At 34.4% G+C, this 18,561-nt stretch overlaps 1 protein-coding gene across 8 annotated transcripts in view; it reads left to right on the top strand.

The window, feature by feature from the left end:
- Window positions 1-18,561, top strand: part of LOC134693929 (uncharacterized) — a 92,859-nt gene that overhangs the window by 306 nt on the left and 73,992 nt on the right. For all 8 annotated transcript variants that reach the window (XM_063554872.1, XM_063554873.1, XM_063554875.1 and 5 more), the window contains exons 2-20: window positions 975-1,271; window positions 1,857-1,886; window positions 2,453-3,019; window positions 3,415-3,990; window positions 4,421-4,456; window positions 6,014-6,313; window positions 6,653-6,949; window positions 7,599-7,628; window positions 8,108-8,674; window positions 9,515-10,090; window positions 10,674-10,709; window positions 11,099-11,398; window positions 12,590-12,886; window positions 13,470-13,499; window positions 14,158-14,724; window positions 15,113-15,688; window positions 16,148-16,183; window positions 17,696-17,995; window positions 18,248-18,544. In XM_063554872.1, the coding sequence (XP_063410942.1) occupies window positions 1,106-1,271; window positions 1,857-1,886; window positions 2,453-3,019; window positions 3,415-3,990; window positions 4,421-4,456; window positions 6,014-6,313; window positions 6,653-6,949; window positions 7,599-7,628; window positions 8,108-8,674; window positions 9,515-10,090; window positions 10,674-10,709; window positions 11,099-11,398; window positions 12,590-12,886; window positions 13,470-13,499; window positions 14,158-14,724; window positions 15,113-15,688; window positions 16,148-16,183; window positions 17,696-17,995; window positions 18,248-18,544 (5,584 nt within the window). In that variant the 5' untranslated portion in view covers window positions 975-1,105. The remainder of the gene's footprint in view (window positions 1-974; window positions 1,272-1,856; window positions 1,887-2,452; window positions 3,020-3,414; window positions 3,991-4,420; window positions 4,457-6,013; window positions 6,314-6,652; window positions 6,950-7,598; window positions 7,629-8,107; window positions 8,675-9,514; window positions 10,091-10,673; window positions 10,710-11,098; window positions 11,399-12,589; window positions 12,887-13,469; window positions 13,500-14,157; window positions 14,725-15,112; window positions 15,689-16,147; window positions 16,184-17,695; window positions 17,996-18,247; window positions 18,545-18,561) is intronic.

Below are 18,561 nucleotides of genomic sequence, written 5' to 3' on the forward strand. Positions count from 1 at the left end.
AAAAATGGAGATACAAGTGTAGCATCATAACAATACATATACTCTAGATGTCCAGATTATCAGTTTACAGTTTTAAGACATACTTTTTAATAACAAAGTTTTACAGCAAATTGCATTGAGTGTGTAGGTAAAGATAATATATTTGGTTAGCATGCTTGCAAGCTGAACCTTGAAATCTTAATTAGGTAAGGTATACTACCCTTCTTTCGGAATGGTGTAGTCAAACAGACATATATATTTGTTTTCTGTCGAACTATTAGTTGAGGGTAGTATACATTACCTAATAATGACTTAACCAAGCTAACCCCGCCACATTATTTATGTATGTGCCTGTCCCAAGTCAGGAGCCAGTAATTCAGTGGTTGTCGTTTGTTTATGTGTTACATGTTTGTTTTCCGTTCATTTTTTACATTAACAAGGCCGTTAGTTTTCTCGTTTGAATTGTTTTACATTGTCTTATCGGGGCCTTTTAAAGCTGGCTATACGGTATGGGCTTTGCCCAATGTTGAAGGACGTACGGTGACCTACAGTTGTTGAGGTTTGTGTCATTTTGGTCTTTTGTGGATAGTTGTCTCATTGGCAATCATACCACATCTTCTTTTTTATAACCAAAGATATTTTATTTTACCTTCACACTGAATGCATTTTGCTTTAAATGTTGTTCATGATTAGATTGCCAAGGTATTGTTGGAATTAACCTTAGAGCTGGAAAAGTGATATAAATCAGTTCATCTCAGGAGTTAAAGTCCTAAAGTACCCAAAGAGTATTAAAGCATCGTGCTCTTTGTATACTAAACATACTATTTATGGTCATGTGTATAGTATGTTTTAATCTTTTGAATAAAGCTTTTCGTTGCATTAAGGTTCATACGTATGTTTTGCCTAACATTTGTAATCATGTTGTGATGAGTTGTCATCCTTATAAGCGATAAAAAATAGAATTGGATATTTCACCTATTCATTTTATCATATAGCTGTTCCCGCTGTGACAGTTCCTAAGAGTGAATACACTGGTGATTTGGGTACAGAGGTAACTCTTGAATGTGATGTTGTCGCAAATCCACCTGAAACCACCGTCTATTGGAGAAGGGAGGACCGAGGAGAAATGGTGGATGTCGACACCAGGTCTGCACGTTTCTCTCGTGCGTCTCCCAGCTCGCCATCTCTGACTATCAGAAATCTGGATACCTCAGATACCGGAATGTATCAATGTTTTGCTGATAATCCTGTTGGAACTGGACAAAGTCAACAGACGTCTCTTAGAGTACTTTGTAAGTTGATGCAGTAATTATTTTTGGACTTATAAAAAAATCACAAGTCGTTTAGATCAAGAAGAAATCTGAAACTTGACTATCGAAAAATCCATACAATAAGTAATTCATACTACTTCATTCATAAAAAAACCCCATGAAATATAAGTATACAGAACATTTTCTTGAGGAAAAGCAGACAACATCCATTACCACTGAGCTAGTAAACATATTTGTTTACGGGCAAACTGATGGATGCCTCCGGGTGCGGGAGTTTCTCGCTACATTGAAGACCCATTGGTGGCCTTCGGCTGTTGTCTGCTCTATGGTCGGGTTGTTATCGCTTTGACACATTCCTCATTGCCATTCTCAATTTTATGTATCATTATTGTGTTCTCAAAGTTTACACGATAATGCTACTATTTTAACATGACATTAAAAGGGACCATTCATCTATTCATGAATAATAAACATAAATATGAGGAGAATAGATTTCTAATTTCAATTATTGGCAGTCTTGAACAATATATAGTCATTGCAATATACGTGTCTTGCGTAAATGATTTAGAAAAAAGTTTTATAAATTTTATTTTTGTAATTTTTCAGTACCAATCACTCTTCCAACAACTGATAAGCGTAAGTATAAGTAAAATTAATCATCCGTACATGTATCTGTATATAATATGAATTTATTGTTTATGTTAATTTAGTATTTTAAGTATGCAAAAATATTTTACTAGACGAATCCTAGGAACCATTTATAAAATTTGCTTCTATAGAGTAATTTAAAACTCAGTCAGAAAAAAACAATATTATACAAACTCACACTACAAAATTGTAAATGAGTATTATTGATAATTCCTAACGCTATTTTCTAATATAAACACCACAAGTCTAATAAATTACCTTCCATCATTACCGAACTGAAAAAAGAAATAACACGACGGGGGCCGTTTACGGTTCAGGAAATGCTTACCCTTTCGGGGCAAATGATTTCAATCCCAGCGTTTAGTAGAGTTCATGTTGTTTCTTAGTTATTAATTATAACTGTTGATGTATATGTCCTTTGGTTTTGTGAGTCTTTGTTTACTCCTTGGTTTTGATATTTATTGTCTTAGTTTATAAGATATTTTTTTAATTTAGATTTTGGATAATCTATTGTACATTCAACACATTAAGAATGTTTATTTTTGTTTTTATAGCATGTGGTCAAGCCCAAGTTGATATTGTTATTATTTTGGACTCTTCGACCAGTGTTGGTGATGCTAACTACCAGAAAATGAAGGATTTCTGTAAAGATTTCTTAAAGAATGCTGATTTAGATTCTGGTAATATACAGGTTGGAATAGTTTCATACAGTACTGGCGTCCATATTGAATTCCAAATGAATGACTACAGCACATCACAAGACATAATGAATGCTATTGATGCCATTCCATATAGATATGGAAGTACAAACACTGCCGATGGGTTGAGAACAATGCGTTCACAAATGTTTACTTCTCGTAATGGGGATCGTGATGGTGTGCCAAATGTTGTTATTATATTAACTGATGGTGTGTCAAATATTAATTCACGAAGAACCATTCCTGAGGCAGAGCAGGCTCGTGCCGCAGGAATTCATATCTATGCTGTTGGTATTGGTTTAAGAGATACCCGTGAATTGGATGCCATGGCATCTGAACCAGCCTCAGAAAACAGCTTCAATGTACAAAGCTTTGATGAATTGGCGGTTTTGAGTGACCAAGTTTTCCAAGCTTTCTGTCCAGGTAATCTATGATCGATATGAAAACAGTTGTTTGACCAGTTGACTAACCCGGTGGTTTTGGTTAGACTAGTATCTAGTAAAAGCACCCCGTTAATTTTAAAAGTATCAGCCTCTTGTTTTCTTGTGAAAGAAAAGAAAAATAATCTTAAAGACAGAATTATGGCTTATTAGTTTAAAACTTCATAATTTTATACTGCTTTTTATTGTTTTAAAGGGAAAGGACAAATCTTTATACAATTTTAACATCAATTTATTGTTAGTCAGTGTTATATATCAGTTTCCAGTTCAGGCAATTGGTTGAGATCCAAAACAACTGAGTCAACAAATTCAAATTTCAATTAATTTTTATGCATCAAATGTTCAGAATCAACAGACAAGTTTTTTTTTCTATTACAGTTGCCACCACAGTGAAACCACAGGAAACCGGATACGATTTGGTCGTTATTCTTGATTCTTCCGTTTCCCAAGAATATTTTGATTGGATGACAACATTTACCAAAAATCTTGCTGATACAGTTAGTATCGATGATGACGAATTTAGAGTTGGTTTGTTGAGATATAGCACAGATTCTAATGTTCAATTCAATCTGAAGGACTATCAGTCCAGTGGTGATGTCCAGAATGCTGTTGACCAGGTAGGATACCGAGGGGGAATAACAAACACAGCACAGGCCATAGATACTGCTAGAACCCAGATGTTCAGACCTGACCAGGGTGATCGTGACTATGCCAGAAACTTCATATTGCTGATAACTGGTCAGGATAAGAGTTTGAGCACAAATGATGCGTGGCGAGCGGCAGAGAGGGCAGAGACAGACGGAATCCAGTTATATGTTATGGGATTGAATATTAATGATCGTGAGGAGCTGGATGAGACCTCTTCTCATCCTTTGAACACCTATCAATATTTAACAAGGAGCGAGAGGGAGCTTGCTGAAGTTCCCACACAAATTTATGCTGATCTTCTTGGTAGTAAGTAATTGTGTTTCATATATTTTAAATCGCTTAGTATATTTTCATTTATATATATTATAATCATGTTTGATGAACGGTGATACTGTTGATTTGTCCTATCAGGTTTTTTAATTATGGTTAACGAGTAAATCCAGTTTTAAAGGTAAATATTTCTTATTCATGCAATCAAAATGTAGCTTGTTTGATATTTATCTTTTTTATAAACTTTATCAATCTTATTGAGATAAAAAAAAAACAGTGCATTGAAAATGATATTATATATATATATATCATATCATTGAACATGAAAAGACAAGCCAGAGATATTTGAGGCTATTATTGTTTAAAGGATTTGCATTTGCAATTAAATGACATTATTAATGAACATTTTTAAAAATAATTAAACTATTGTACATGAAGTTGACAGAATTTATTATTTTATTTTTAGTGGCAAAGAATCCACCTCCAATGAGACCAAGACCAGGTAAGAAGCTTATTAATGTTATCCTCTTTCGAGAACAAAACCAAGTTCATATCTTTTTATAAGATTAAGACCCTTCTACAACAAAACTTGTTTTACATGCACACGTATAAAATTCGCGGGTTTTATCCAACGCAATCATGGTTTCAAACGTAGATTTCAGTTTAGACTTGTTTATATTTTTTCGTTCGGGCTTGTATCATATTTTCCCCGTGGTTTTAAGATCCGTTTATCCTTTATTGACTCTTAATATTCAAGAGTCTGTCTAAAATTGAGGGAAAATTATATGGCCTTCAAAATACCGTTTTGATCCCTAACATCACTGAAGAGACATTTAATGTCGAAATCCGGATCTTGTGTACAAATAAATATTGACACCTCATTTTTGTGGCATAACATCTTGACCACAAGTTAAATGTTTTTTGTTTAGTATTAAACTTATATTAAGATCCATTTTGTTACATCTTGTGATTAATTTTTTTTTGGCAATTGCCAATGACAGTCAGCAGGATAAAAGAACATCAGTTGTTTGATCTGTTAGTCAAATGCGTTTTGTTTAAATATACTTTTTCACTTTTTTTGGTCTTTTGGAAAATGTTGTTTGTGCTGTATTTAGATCATTGTTAAACGAAATTTGATTTTCATGCACACGTATACAAATTGCAGTTTTTATACAACGCAATCATAGGTTTGAACGTAGCTTTCAATTTAGACTTGTTTATATATATATATATCAATATAGAAGGCTATAAAATGACCAACAAGCAAGTTTACTATGTACCGGATCGTCTAGAATAGACGATACTAGGCTAATAAGGAAACAATTATATCAGTCTAAAACAACGGTACTGATATAAGATGTTATTATACGAAAATGTTGTTATCAAATCGTGTGTACAACTATTTCGGCTTAACAAATAGCCTTCTTCCGTGTCTTTAAGACTGATATATTTCAATATATATATCTAATGCGACCAAAACCTAGTGAGCCTAGAAAGCATTCTATTTTTGATAAAACAAATTTGACTTCGACTTAAAAACTTTAATGCATAAAAGTAACACAAAAGACGTAATTTATTCTGACATCGCTGGTAATGAAAAAAATACTGGGGGTTGACATGTTGAAAAAACCTGGAAGATATGAAGAATTAATGGGAGGGATTGGAAAGGGAGGGGGGTCGAAAACGGAAGATTAATACATCCACTAGATGAATAGCATTTCAGGTTACAAAATAATTTGAATTGCTGTTATGCAAATTTTCCACGAATAAAATTTTCATTATACTTTCTCAGGAAATTCCTGATTTTTTTATAAGAAAGTCCACTACTTGTTTCTATTGTATAATTTGTTTTTAACATAGAGAAAACAGTTTTAACATATGAAAAGAATTCATCACATTTTTCTATGGACCAGAGCACCTTGAAGTTTGGTTCACCTAATCTCGTTTTACCATGTACATTGATGTAACACCTTTTGCTCATTATATATTTACCAAATACTTTAAGAAGTGGTATCATTATTGAAAAAGAGCTCACAGTTCAACATGATTTCTGTTGTAGTTAAACCTGATGTCGATATCAAACCATACAGAAGCACTGTACGTTATGGAGGACCTGTGACAATAGAATGTACAGTGAAATCTGGTATACCTGTCAAGGAAGTCACATGGTATCGAGTCCAAGGTGATTCAAGAACACCTGTTGTAGTAGATGGTAGAAAATACAGTGGTTCTACAGCACGTATACCCTCTCTTACAATAAATAGTGCAGACTTTCAAGATGAAGGTACCTATGTATGTACTGCAGAGAATGCTGCTGGTGTAGGATCTAGTCCTAATGGTGATATTGATGTTACTGGAGGTTAGTGTATATGCAGAATAATAGATTTAGGATATATGACACAAAACAAATCATCAACATACGTTCACTGTTAATTACACAATATTAAGAGGTTAAGCTTACTATAAAACCAGGTTTAATCCATCATTGTCTTCATTAGAAAATGTCTGTACCAAGTCAGTAATATGACAGAAGTACCCATTCGTCAGCTTTTCATTTTGCCATTGCATTGGGTAATGACTTTCTGTTTTGAATTTTCCGCTGAGTTTGGTATTTTTTGTTGTTCTACTTAAATTTTATTTTCCAAACTTATCAGTCATAAAGAGTTTGATATTTCACTTTATATAATCTTTGTTCTAGCTCTTCCAACTGTGACAGTTCCGAAAAGAGAATATTCTGGTGATTTGGGTACAGAGGTAACATTGGAATGTAATGTTGTGGCAAATCCACCTGAATCAACCGTCTACTGGAGGAGAGAGGACCGAGGAGAGATGGTTGATGTCGACACGAGATCTTCACGTTATTCTCGTGCTTCTCCTAGTTCACCATCTCTGACTATCAGGAATCTGGATACCTCAGATACAGGAATGTATCAATGTTTTGCTGATAATTCTGTTGGAACTGGACAAAGTCAACAAACTTCTCTCAGAGTACTTTGTAAGTACATTCAGCAATTCATTTTCAGAAAAATTTAACAATCGTAGATATGGTAACAGAATTAGGAAATTTGAAACTTTATAAATGCAAAATCCATATAATCATATATCATTGTTTCTACATAAATGAAATAAACAATTTTGGGGTTTTCTTTAAGTAAGAGCAGACTTATTTCAGTATCATTACTTTATGGGCAACTTGGTATATTCATTTTTTTCATGTCAGAAGTCTTTACGTAATAATGACAGTCTGGAATAGGAATACCTTTCCTTAGAGTTTAGAATGACCCCTTATTTTTGCATTAGTTTGAATTGATCGATTGATTGAATGTGTTTTATCGCCTGATATAAGCGTTGCTTTGAAGTTATTTTCTTAAAGGTCAGTATTTATGAGTGGAGTTAGTCGGAGGGCCAGGAGAAAACCACCAAATTTGTATATGAAAACTGACAATCCTAGTCAATTGAGATTGGAGTCGAGCACACACACATGAGAGGGGTTCAAACTCACAACCTCAATGATATGTTCTTACTACATCTAATTGCAATTTAGAGTTTTGACCCCCAATTGCACGGTCTACTGAACACATCCGTTTACTGTTGACACATTCTTTTTTTTTAGTTTTATTAATGTGATGTTTTTCGTTTTTCAGTACCAATCACTCTTCCAACAACTGATAAACGTGAGTATTAGTAAAATTAATCATCCGTACATCAATCTATTATGTTTTATTTGTCGTTTTTGTTGATAAAGACATATGCCTTTTTAGTATGAAGAAAATTTCTAGTTACATTATAACACAAAAAAAGCACCTATTTTTACATTTTGTTCTTATGGTGAAATTAAGCACTGCTGCCAAAAGTCAGTCATAACAACCCTTTTCGTTTAATCTTACATCAACATTCTTACATTTTTAATTGTATTATCTATATTTTTACAAGCTGTCTTTTTCGTCTAATAACCAGGGATTTCAATCTTCGTCTTTTAAAAGAAAAACATTCAGACTCAAGCCCATGCTATCAACTTATAGATCCCTCATCTTTCCTTACTCTCTAGATCACGTGCTTATTCCATACAAGTGTAAAATGTTTCAATCCTTCTACTAGTTAAGATATTTTATTACACACAATACATTTAGAATGCTCATATTTGTTTTCACAGCATGTGGTCAAGCCCAAGTTGATATTGTTATTATTTTGGACTCTTCAACCAGTGTCGGTGACGCTAACTACCAGAAAATGAAGGATTTCTGTAAAGATTTCTTAAAGAATGCGGATTTAGATTCTGGTAACATACAGATTGGAATAGTTTCATACAGTACTGGCGTCCATATTGAATTCCAAATGAATGACTACAGCAACGCACAAGACATAATGAATGCTATTGATGCCATTCCATATAGATATGGAAGTACAAACACTGCTGATGGTTTAAGAACAATGCGTACACAAATGTTTACTTCTCGTAATGGGGATCGTGATGGTGTGCCTAATGTTGTTATTATATTAACTGACGGTGTGTCAAATATAAATTCACGAAGAACCATTCCTGAGGCAGAACAAGCTCGTGCAGCAGGAATTCATATTTATGCTGTTGGTATTGGTTTAAGAGATACCCGTGAATTGGATGCCATGGCCTCTGAACCAGCTTCAGAAAACAGCTTCAATGTACAAAGCTTTGATGAATTGGCAGTTTTGAGTGACCAAGTCTTCCAGGCCTTCTGTCCAGGTAAGCTATGAGAGATATTTTAATTATTTTTTACGTCCTTGCTAGTCACAGGGTTGAACCGCTGTTTATGAAACAAAGATATTAAGGGATGGTTCCAATTCATAACTCCGTATTGTTAGTTTTTGACCACTAAATACAAACTGTAAAAAACACAGGACCACAAAGCCCTTGTTTTTAGATTGTTATCATCTTTATTTAAATATGCATATATCATTCACATCTAAATGATATTCTATCAATTTTACAGATGAGGTTATATTAAGATCTATTGCAATTAATATGCTATATCACCATTGCAATTAATATGCTTTGTCACCATTACAGGTTGCACTTTGTAAGTGCAGCTGTTTCTCAAAACACGCCTCTTTTGGGGAGATCTTGAATATTCATAGAAAATAATTTTGTTTACATACTGGTTCCCTGTTATGCTCTCTGTGTTTCATATCACAGAGAGAGAACTATGGAATGTTTCCAGTAAATAAACACGTGCATAATGTCTACATTGAAATCTGTGGTAACCTTTCATTCGAGGTAGGGGTACTTAAGAAAATTAGTGTTAGTTTAAATTCTGAGAAGTTCAGGGCATATAAACGTTGAACATATGCCGCACAGCCCTATATTTTGACCTTTGAAAAAAAATGTAGTGCATATAAACTTTCAATTCTAGGATACGATTTTTTTCAAAACTTCATAGTAAAAGTGGTACAGTTTCAGCCGTAAAAGGAGTTCGCATGGGAAATTGCATTATCAATATTAACAGAAATGCAACCTACAATCAAACATAGTAATTTGTTAGTGCCGTTTATTGTCATACCCTTAGACTAGTTATTTCTATTACAGTTGCCACCACAGTGAAACCACAAGAAACTGGTTATGATTTGGTTGTTATTCTTGATTCTTCCGTTTCACAAGAATATTTTGATTGGATGACAACATTTACCAAAAATCTTGCTGATACAGTTAGTATCGATGATGACGAATTTAGAGTTGGTTTGTTGAGATATAGCACAGATTCTAATGTTCAATTCAATCTGAAGGACTATCAGTCCAGTGGTGATGTCAAGAATGCTGTTGACCAGGTCGGATACAAAGGGGGAATAACAAACACAGCACAAGCCATCGACACTGCTAGAACCCAGATGTTCAGACCTGACCAGGGTGATCGTGACTATGCCAGAAACTTTATATTGTTGATAACTGGTCAGGATAAGAGTTTAAGTACAAATGATGCTTGGCGAGCGGCAGAGAGAGCAGAGACAGACGGAATCCAGTTATATGTTATGGGATTGAATATTAATGATCGTGAGGAACTGGATGAAACCTCTTCTCATCCTTTGAAAACCTATCAGTATTTAACAAGGAGTGAGGGAGAACTAGCTGAAGTTCCTCCACAGATTTATGCTGATCTTCTTGGAAGTAAGTACATGGTAATTAGATATAGGAAGATGTGGTATGAGTGCAAATGAGTCAATTCTCCATCCAGATAACAATTACTATAAGTGAACCATTGTAGGTCAATGAACGGCCTTCAACACGGAGCCAGATATTTGAAACAATTTTAAAAAGTATATATATATTTAGTATTTTGGATATATGTTTTCAGTTGTGTGCATCTGTATCAGAATTTTGGTTTGAAAAAGGATCCAGTTATGGTTATTTTGGAGAAAAGTTTTCTTTAATGCAATCAATCTTATACATGTTATATGTGACTTGAATGATATATATTTATTTACCAAACGTTATCAATACTTTTCAGAAAACCCACAAAATCAGAAAAGTGAACATAATATTATGTAAATCATTTACAATGCCAGGAAAAGACCAACCAAAGATATTTCAGAAGACTGTTGCTAAAGGGATTTGCATCTGTACTTTAATGACACCATTAATGAACTGGATATTTACAAACATAAGTTATTTACATTTGCATGGCTGAACGACAGCCAGATTTTACTATTAAATAATTGCAGTTTACAAAATGTTTATTTCTATTTTTTAGTGGCAAAGAATCCTCCTCCAATGAGACCAAGACCAGGTAAGACGTTTATTAATGTTATCCTCATCCGAGACCAACTCCAGGTTCATAGCCAATTCAAATAAATGTATCTTCATGAGACCAAAACCTAGCGAGTCTAAATTGTATCTTTGATCAAATCAGCATTCAATTACCTGTAATCAATACACATGTGTCATTCAAGATCATCTCAAATACAAAGCCTGACAACCATAGGCTATTGTTTGTCTAATAAGTTTCTTGTCTTCATACGTTAATCTAAAGTTATCACTAATTGCTTTGCATTCATAACGAGGACCTGATCATTATGAAGTATTGTTATACCTTTTGGGTATTACCTATTTATCAAATACATTAAGGGGTATCATTATCAAACAAGAGCTGACGGTTTGACATGTCATCTATTGTAGTGAAACCTGATGTAGATATTAAACCATACAGAAGCACTGTACGTTATGGAGGACCTGTGACAATAGAATGTACAGTGAAATCTGGTATACCTGTCAAGGAAGTCACATGGTATCGAGTCCAAGGTGATACAAGGACACCTGTTGTAGTAGATGGTAGAAAATACAGTGGTTCTACATTACGTGTTCCCTCTCTTACCATAAATAGTGTAAATAATCAAGATGCAGGTACCTATGTATGTACTGCAGAGAACGCTGCTGGTGTAGGATCAAGTCCTAATGGTGATATTGATGTTACTGGAGGTTAGTAAAGTTGAAAAATGGAAATACAAGTGTAGAAACATAACAATAAATTTACTCTAGATGTCGAAATTGTCATCTTACTGTTTTAAGAAATAACTTTTGATAACAAAGTTTTACAGCAAAATGCATTCAGTTTGTAGGTAAAGATAATAAATATGCTCTTCAACTATGTACTTTATTTGGCCTTTTAAACTTTTTTGGATTCGAGCGTCACTGATTAGTCTTTTGTAGACGAAAAGCACGTCTGGCGTATATACTTATTTTAGTCATGGTATCTATGATGAGTTTATTTGGTTAGGATGCTTGCTAGCTGAACAGTGAAATCTGAATTAGGTAAGGTATACTTCCCTTCTTTCGGAATGGTGTAGTCATACGGACAGATATATTTGTTTTCTGTCGAACTAGTAGTTGAGGATAGTATACCTTACTTAATAATGACTTAATGTTGTACTGTTCTACCAGTGTCAAAGGTTAGGGAGAGGGTTTGGATCCCACTAACATGTTCAACCCCTCCACATTATTTGTGTATGTGCCTGTTCAAAGTCAGGAGCCTGTAATTCAGTGGTTGTCGTTTGTTTATGTGTTACATATTTGTTTTTCGTTCATTTTTTATATAAATAAGGCCGTTAGTTTTCTCTTTTGAATTGTTTTAAATTGTTTTATCGGGGCCTTTTATAGCTGACTATGCGGTATGGGCCTTGGTCATTGTTAAAGGCCCCACGGTGACATATAGTTGTCCATGTCTGTGTCATTTTGGTTTCTTTTGGACAGTTGTCGCATTGGCAATCACACCACATCTTCTTCTTTTATATTTACCAAGCAAACCAAAGATGTTTTATTTTACCTTCACACTGAATGGATTTTGCCTTAAATCGTGTTCATGATTAAACCTCTAAGGTATTTTGGAATTAACCTTAGAGCTGGAAAAGTGATATAAATAAGTTTATCTCAGGAGTTAAAGTCCTAAAGGTCTCAAAGATTATAAAAGCCTCGTACTCTCTGTAAATTAGACATAATGTTTATCGTTATGTGTATAGTATGTTTTTAATTTTTTGACTACAGCTTTTCGTTCCATTAAGGTGCATAAGTATGTTTTGCGTAACATTTGTAATCATGCTGTGATGAGTTGTCATTCTTATAAGCGATAAATAAATAGAACTTGATATTTCACCTATTCATTTTATCATATAGCTGTGCCCGCTGTGACAGTTCCAAAGAGTGAATACACAGGTGATTTTGGTACAGAGGTAACTCTGGAATGTGATGTTGTCGCAAATCCACCTGAAACCACCGTCTATTGGAGAAGGGAGGACAGAGGAGAAATGGTGGATGTGGACACCAGGTCTGCACGTTTCTCTCGTGCCTCTCCGAGCTCACCATCTCTGACTATCAGAAATCTTGATACCTCAGATACAGGAATGTATCAATGTTTTGCTGATAATCCTGTTGGAACTGGACAAAGTCAACAGACGTCTCTCAGAGTACTTTGTAAGTACATGCAGTGATTATTTTCGGACTAATACAAAATTGACATGTCTTTTAGATCAAGAAAAAATCTGGAACTTGACTATTGAAAAATCCATACGTTTGTAATTTATACTACTTCATTTATAAAAAAAACATGAAATATAAGTACACAGAACATCTTCTTAAGGAAAAGCATACCTTATCCATTATCACTGAGCTAGTAAACATATTTGTTTACGGGCAAACTGATGGATGCCTCCGGGTGCGGGAGTTTCTCGCTACATTGAAGACCCATTGGTGGCCTTCGGCTGTTGTCTGCTTTATGGTCAGGTTGTTATCGCTTTGACACATTCCCCATTGCTATTCTCAATTGTATGTATCATTCTTGTGTTCGCAAAGTTTTCACGATAATGCTACTATTTTAACATGACAGTTAAAGGGACCATTCATCTATTCATGAATAATAAACATAAATGTGAGGAGAATGGATTTCTAATTTCAATTATATGCAGTCTTGAACAATATATAGTCTATATCGATACATGTGTCTTGCGTAAATGATTTAGAAAAAAGTATTATTAATTTTACTTTTGTATTTTTTCAGTACCAATCACTCTTCCAACAACTGATAAGCGTAAGTATTAGTAAATAAAGGCAACAGTAGTATACCGCTGTTCAAAACTCATAAATCCATGGACAAAAAACAAAATCGGGGTTACAAACTAGCCATCCATACATCTATCTGTAATATAAACTTATTGTTTATGTTGGTGTAGGATTTTAAGTATGCAAAAATATTTTACTGGACGCATACCTGTTTGACTGTCCCTTTGGTATCTTTCGTCCCTCTTTTAGATAATTTGTTATTCTCGTGGTGTTTTGTTTGATGCTTGGTCCGTTTCTGTGTGTGCTGCGTTTCTGTGTTGTGTTGTTGTTCTCCTCTTATATTTAATACTTTCACTCGGTTTTAGTTTGTTACCCCGATTTTGTTTTTTGTCCATGGATTTATGAGTTTTGAACAGCGGTATACTACTGTTGCATTTATTTAGATAGTAACGATCATAGGAACCATTTATAAAATTTGCTGTCCAAAAACAGTCATTATATATTATACAAACTCAACATACAGAATTGTAAATGAGTATTACTTGTATTACTCATATTTCCTAAAGTTATTTTCTGATATAAACACCACATGTCTTATTATATATATAATGTATTTTTTAATTAAGATTTTGGATAATCTATTGTACATTCAACACATTAAGAATGTTTATTTTTTATTTTTATAGCATGTGGTCAAGCCCAAGTTGATATTGTTATTATTTTGGACTCTTCGACCAGTGTTGGTGATGCTAACTACCAGAAAATGAAGGATTTCTGTAAAGATTTCTTAAAGAATGCTGATTTAGATTCTGGTAATATACAGGTTGGAATAGTTTCATACAGTACTGGCGTCCATATTGAATTCCAAATGAATGACTACAGCACATCACAAGACATAATGAATGCTATTGATGCCATTCCATATAGATATGGAAGTACAAACACTGCTGATGGTTTGAGAACAATGCGTACTCAAATGTTTACTTCTCGTAATGGGGATCGTGATGGTGTGCCTAATGTTGTTATTATATTAACTGACGGTGTGTCAAATATAAACTCACGAAGAACTATTCCTGAGGCAGAACAAGCTCGTGCAGCAGGAATTCACATATATGCTGTTGGTATTGGTTTAAGAGATACCCGTGAATTGGATGCCATGGCCTCCGAACCAGCCTCAGAAAACAGCTTCAATGTACAAAGCTTTGATGAATTGGCAGTTTTGAGTGACCAAGTTTTCCAAGCTTTCTGTCCAGGTAATCTATGATCAATATGAAAACAGTTGCTTGACCAGTTGACCAACCCGGTGGTTTTGGTTAGACTATTATCTAATAACAGCACCCAGTTAAATTTGAAAGTATCAGCTTTTTTTTTATTGTTAAAGAAAAGGAGAATAATCTTGAAGACATAATCATATGGCTGATTAGTTTATTGTTAGTCAGTGTTAATTGCCTTTACATCGCATTTCCCTTATAACATTACTCCTTGTAAAGATGCATATAACTATATATCAATTTTGAGGTCAGACAGTTGGTTGAGATCCATAACAACTGAGTCAACAAATTCAAATTTCAATAAAAAAAATTGCACTTTTGTTTATGCCTCAAATGTTCAGAATCAAAAGACTAGTTATTTCTATTACAGTTGCCACCACAGTGAAACCACAAGAAACCGGATACGATTTGGTCGTTATTCTTGATTCTTCCGTTTCCCAAGAATATTTTGATTGGATGACAACATTTACCAAAAATCTTGCTGATACAGTTAGTATCGATGATGACGAATTTAGAGTTGGTTTGTTGAGATATAGCACAGATTCTAATGTTCAATTCAATCTGAAGGACTATCAGTCCAGTGGTGATGTCCAGAATGCTGTTGATCAGGTCGGATACAAAGGGGGAATAACAAACACAGCCCAAGCCATAGATACTGCTAGAACCGAGATGTTTAGACCTGACCAGGGTGATCGTGACTATGCCAGAAACTTTATATTGCTGATAACCGGTCAGGATAAGAGTTTGAGTACAAATGATGCTTGGCGAGCGGCAGAGAGAGCAGAGACAGACGGAATCCAGTTATATGTTATGGGATTGAATATTAATGATCGTGAGGAACTGGATGAGACCTCTTCTCATCCTTTGAACACCTATCAATATTTAACAAGAAGTGAGAGGGAACTGGCTGAAGTTCCTCCACGGATTTATGCTGATCTTTTAGGAAGTAAGTACACGATATACATATATTTGAAACAGTTTTAAATATAATATATATATAATATTTTAGCATAATGTTTGCTGTGTTGTGCCTCTGTAGCAAATTTTGAATTATGTTTACAGAAAGAATCCAGTTTGGTTCATTTTGGGGATAACATGTGTATTGTATGCAACTAATCTGATACATGTTATATGTGGCTTGTATGGTATTTATCTTTTTTCAAAACTTTATCAAAACTTGAACATAATATTATGTAAATCATATAAATACACAGAAAAAGACCAACCAAAGCTATTTTAGACGACGGTTACTTAAAGGATTTGCATCTGTACCTTAATGTCATCATTAATGAACTGAATATTAATAAACAGAAATTATCAGTATTTGCACGATTTAACTAAAGCTGCCTGATATATGTCCCAATTAAATAATTGCACATTTAACATATTTTTTAATATCTTTTAGTGGCAAAGAATCCACCTCCAATGAGACCAAGACCAGGTAAGAAGCTTATTTATGTTATCCTCCCCCAAGACCAACTCCAGGTTTATAGCTTATTAAAAAAACTATTTCTCCAATAAGACCAAAACCTCGTGTGTCTTAATGACATTTTATTCAAGGGATCGGATATACATCTTTGGTCAAATAAGCATTCATTTTCCTGAAATCAACACACAGGTGACACAAAAGATTCTCTAAAATATAAAGCCGAACCACCATAGACTATTGTCTTTCCTATGAGTATCTTGTATTCCACTTTTTACGTAATGTTATTCTCCCCCAAGACCAACTCCAGGTTCATAGCTTATTAAAATAAATATTTTTCAATTAGACTAAAACCTAGTGAGTCTAAATGACATTTTATTCAAGGGATCAGATATACATTCTTTGGTTACATCTTCTGACATCAGATTCGGCATTCTCTTGAACTGAATTTCAATGTGCGTATTGTTATGCGTTTACTTTTCCACATTGGTTAGGGGTATAGGGGGAGGGTTGAGATCTCACAAACATGTTTAACCCCGCCGCATATTTGCTCCTGTCCCAAGTCAGGAGCCTCTGGCATTTGTTAGTCTTGTATTATTTTAATTTTAGTTTCTTGTGCACAATTTGGAAATTAGTATGGCGTTCATTATCACTGGACTAGAATATATTTGTTTAGGGGCCAGCTGAAGGACGCCTCCGGGTGCGGGAATTTCTCGCTACATTGGAGACCTTTTGGTGACCTTCTGCTGTTGTTTTTTTATTTGGTCGGGTTGTTGTCTCTTTGACACATTACCCATTTCCATTCTCAATTTTATCTTTGGTCAAATTAGCATTCATTTTCCTGAAATCAACACACAGGTGACACAAAAGATTCTCTAAAATATAAAGCAGGACCACCATATGCTATTGTCTTTCCTATGAGTATCTTGTCTTCCACTTTTAACGTCATGTTATCACTAGTTGCTTGACGTTCATGAAGAGGATATCTACTTTGTGGTTCAATTGCAAGATAGACTTTAATTTGATACTATTTATAATAATTGTTGCTTTTTCCAATGCATGCTCTCATAGAGTATCATAGGAAATATCGTTCTATCTTGACAGAATAGATCATAAAAGCATTAAAATTCACCCTTTCAATTTTGGAAAAGTTATTTCCCCACCAGTGTTGTATCCGTCCTTCGTATAATCTTAAATTTCACTACAGAATCGCTTAAAATGTGTTAAAATGTTGATACTAAACAGTGTTATGCAAGTTAATCAGTTATATCGTTATTTATTAGTTAATCAACTCCTTGTTTCTCAAATGTTTATATATTTAAATATAAGATATACAGTACAAACGCATATAAAGAATTCATCACATTTTTCTGTGGACTAGAAAACTACGAAATTTGGTTCACCTGATCTCGTTTTACTACGTGAATTATTGTAACACCTTTTGTTTTTTAATTGTTGACCAAATACTTAAAAAAGGAACAATATTATTGAACAAAAGCTCATAGCTCAACATGTTTTCCATTGTAGTGAAACCTGATGTAGATATTAAACCATATAGAAGCAGTGTAGGTTATGGAGGACCTGTCACAATAGAATGTACAGTGAAATCTGGTATACCTGTCAAGGAAGTCACATGGTATCGAGTCCAAGGTGATTCAAGGACACCTGTTGTAGTAGATGGTAGAAAATACAGTGGTTCCACAGTACGTGTACCCTCTCTTACAATAAGCAATGCAGACAATCAAGATGCAGGTACCTATGTATGTACTGCTGAGAACGCTGCTGGTGTAGGATCAAGTTCTTATGCTGATATTGATGTTACTGGAGGTAAGTGTATATGAATACAAATAGATTTAGGATATATGACACAAAACAAACCATTAACATTCGTTCACTGTTAATAACACAATGTTGACTGCTGTACCTATATTTTTACAATTTAAGCTATTATGTATGTTTGCTTTGTTCACACATCGTTTTCCTTGTAATGAAATTTTATGCAATTGTCACAATTTGTCATACTTATGAGCCATAAATACATATAGTTTGATATTTCACTTTATATATGCTATGTTTTAGCTCTTCCCACTGTGACAGTTCCAAAACGAGAATACACAGGTGATTTGGGAACAGAGGTTACTCTAGAATGTGATGTTGTTGCGAATCCTCCTGAATCCACTGTCTACTGGAGAAGGGAGGACCGAGGAGAGATGGTTGATGTCGACAGCAGGTCCTCACGTTTCTCTCGTGCCTCACCGAGCTCACCATCTTTGACTATCAGGAATCTGGATACCTCAGATACAGGAATGTATCAATGTTTTGCTGATAATCCTGTTGGAACTGGACAAAGTCAACAGACGTCTCTCAGAGTACTTTGTAAGTCCATGCAGTAA

This window comes from Mytilus trossulus, chromosome 13 (assembly GCF_036588685.1).
Source record: "Mytilus trossulus isolate FHL-02 chromosome 13, PNRI_Mtr1.1.1.hap1, whole genome shotgun sequence".
Classification (NCBI taxonomy): domain Eukaryota; kingdom Metazoa; phylum Mollusca; class Bivalvia; order Mytilida; family Mytilidae; genus Mytilus; species Mytilus trossulus.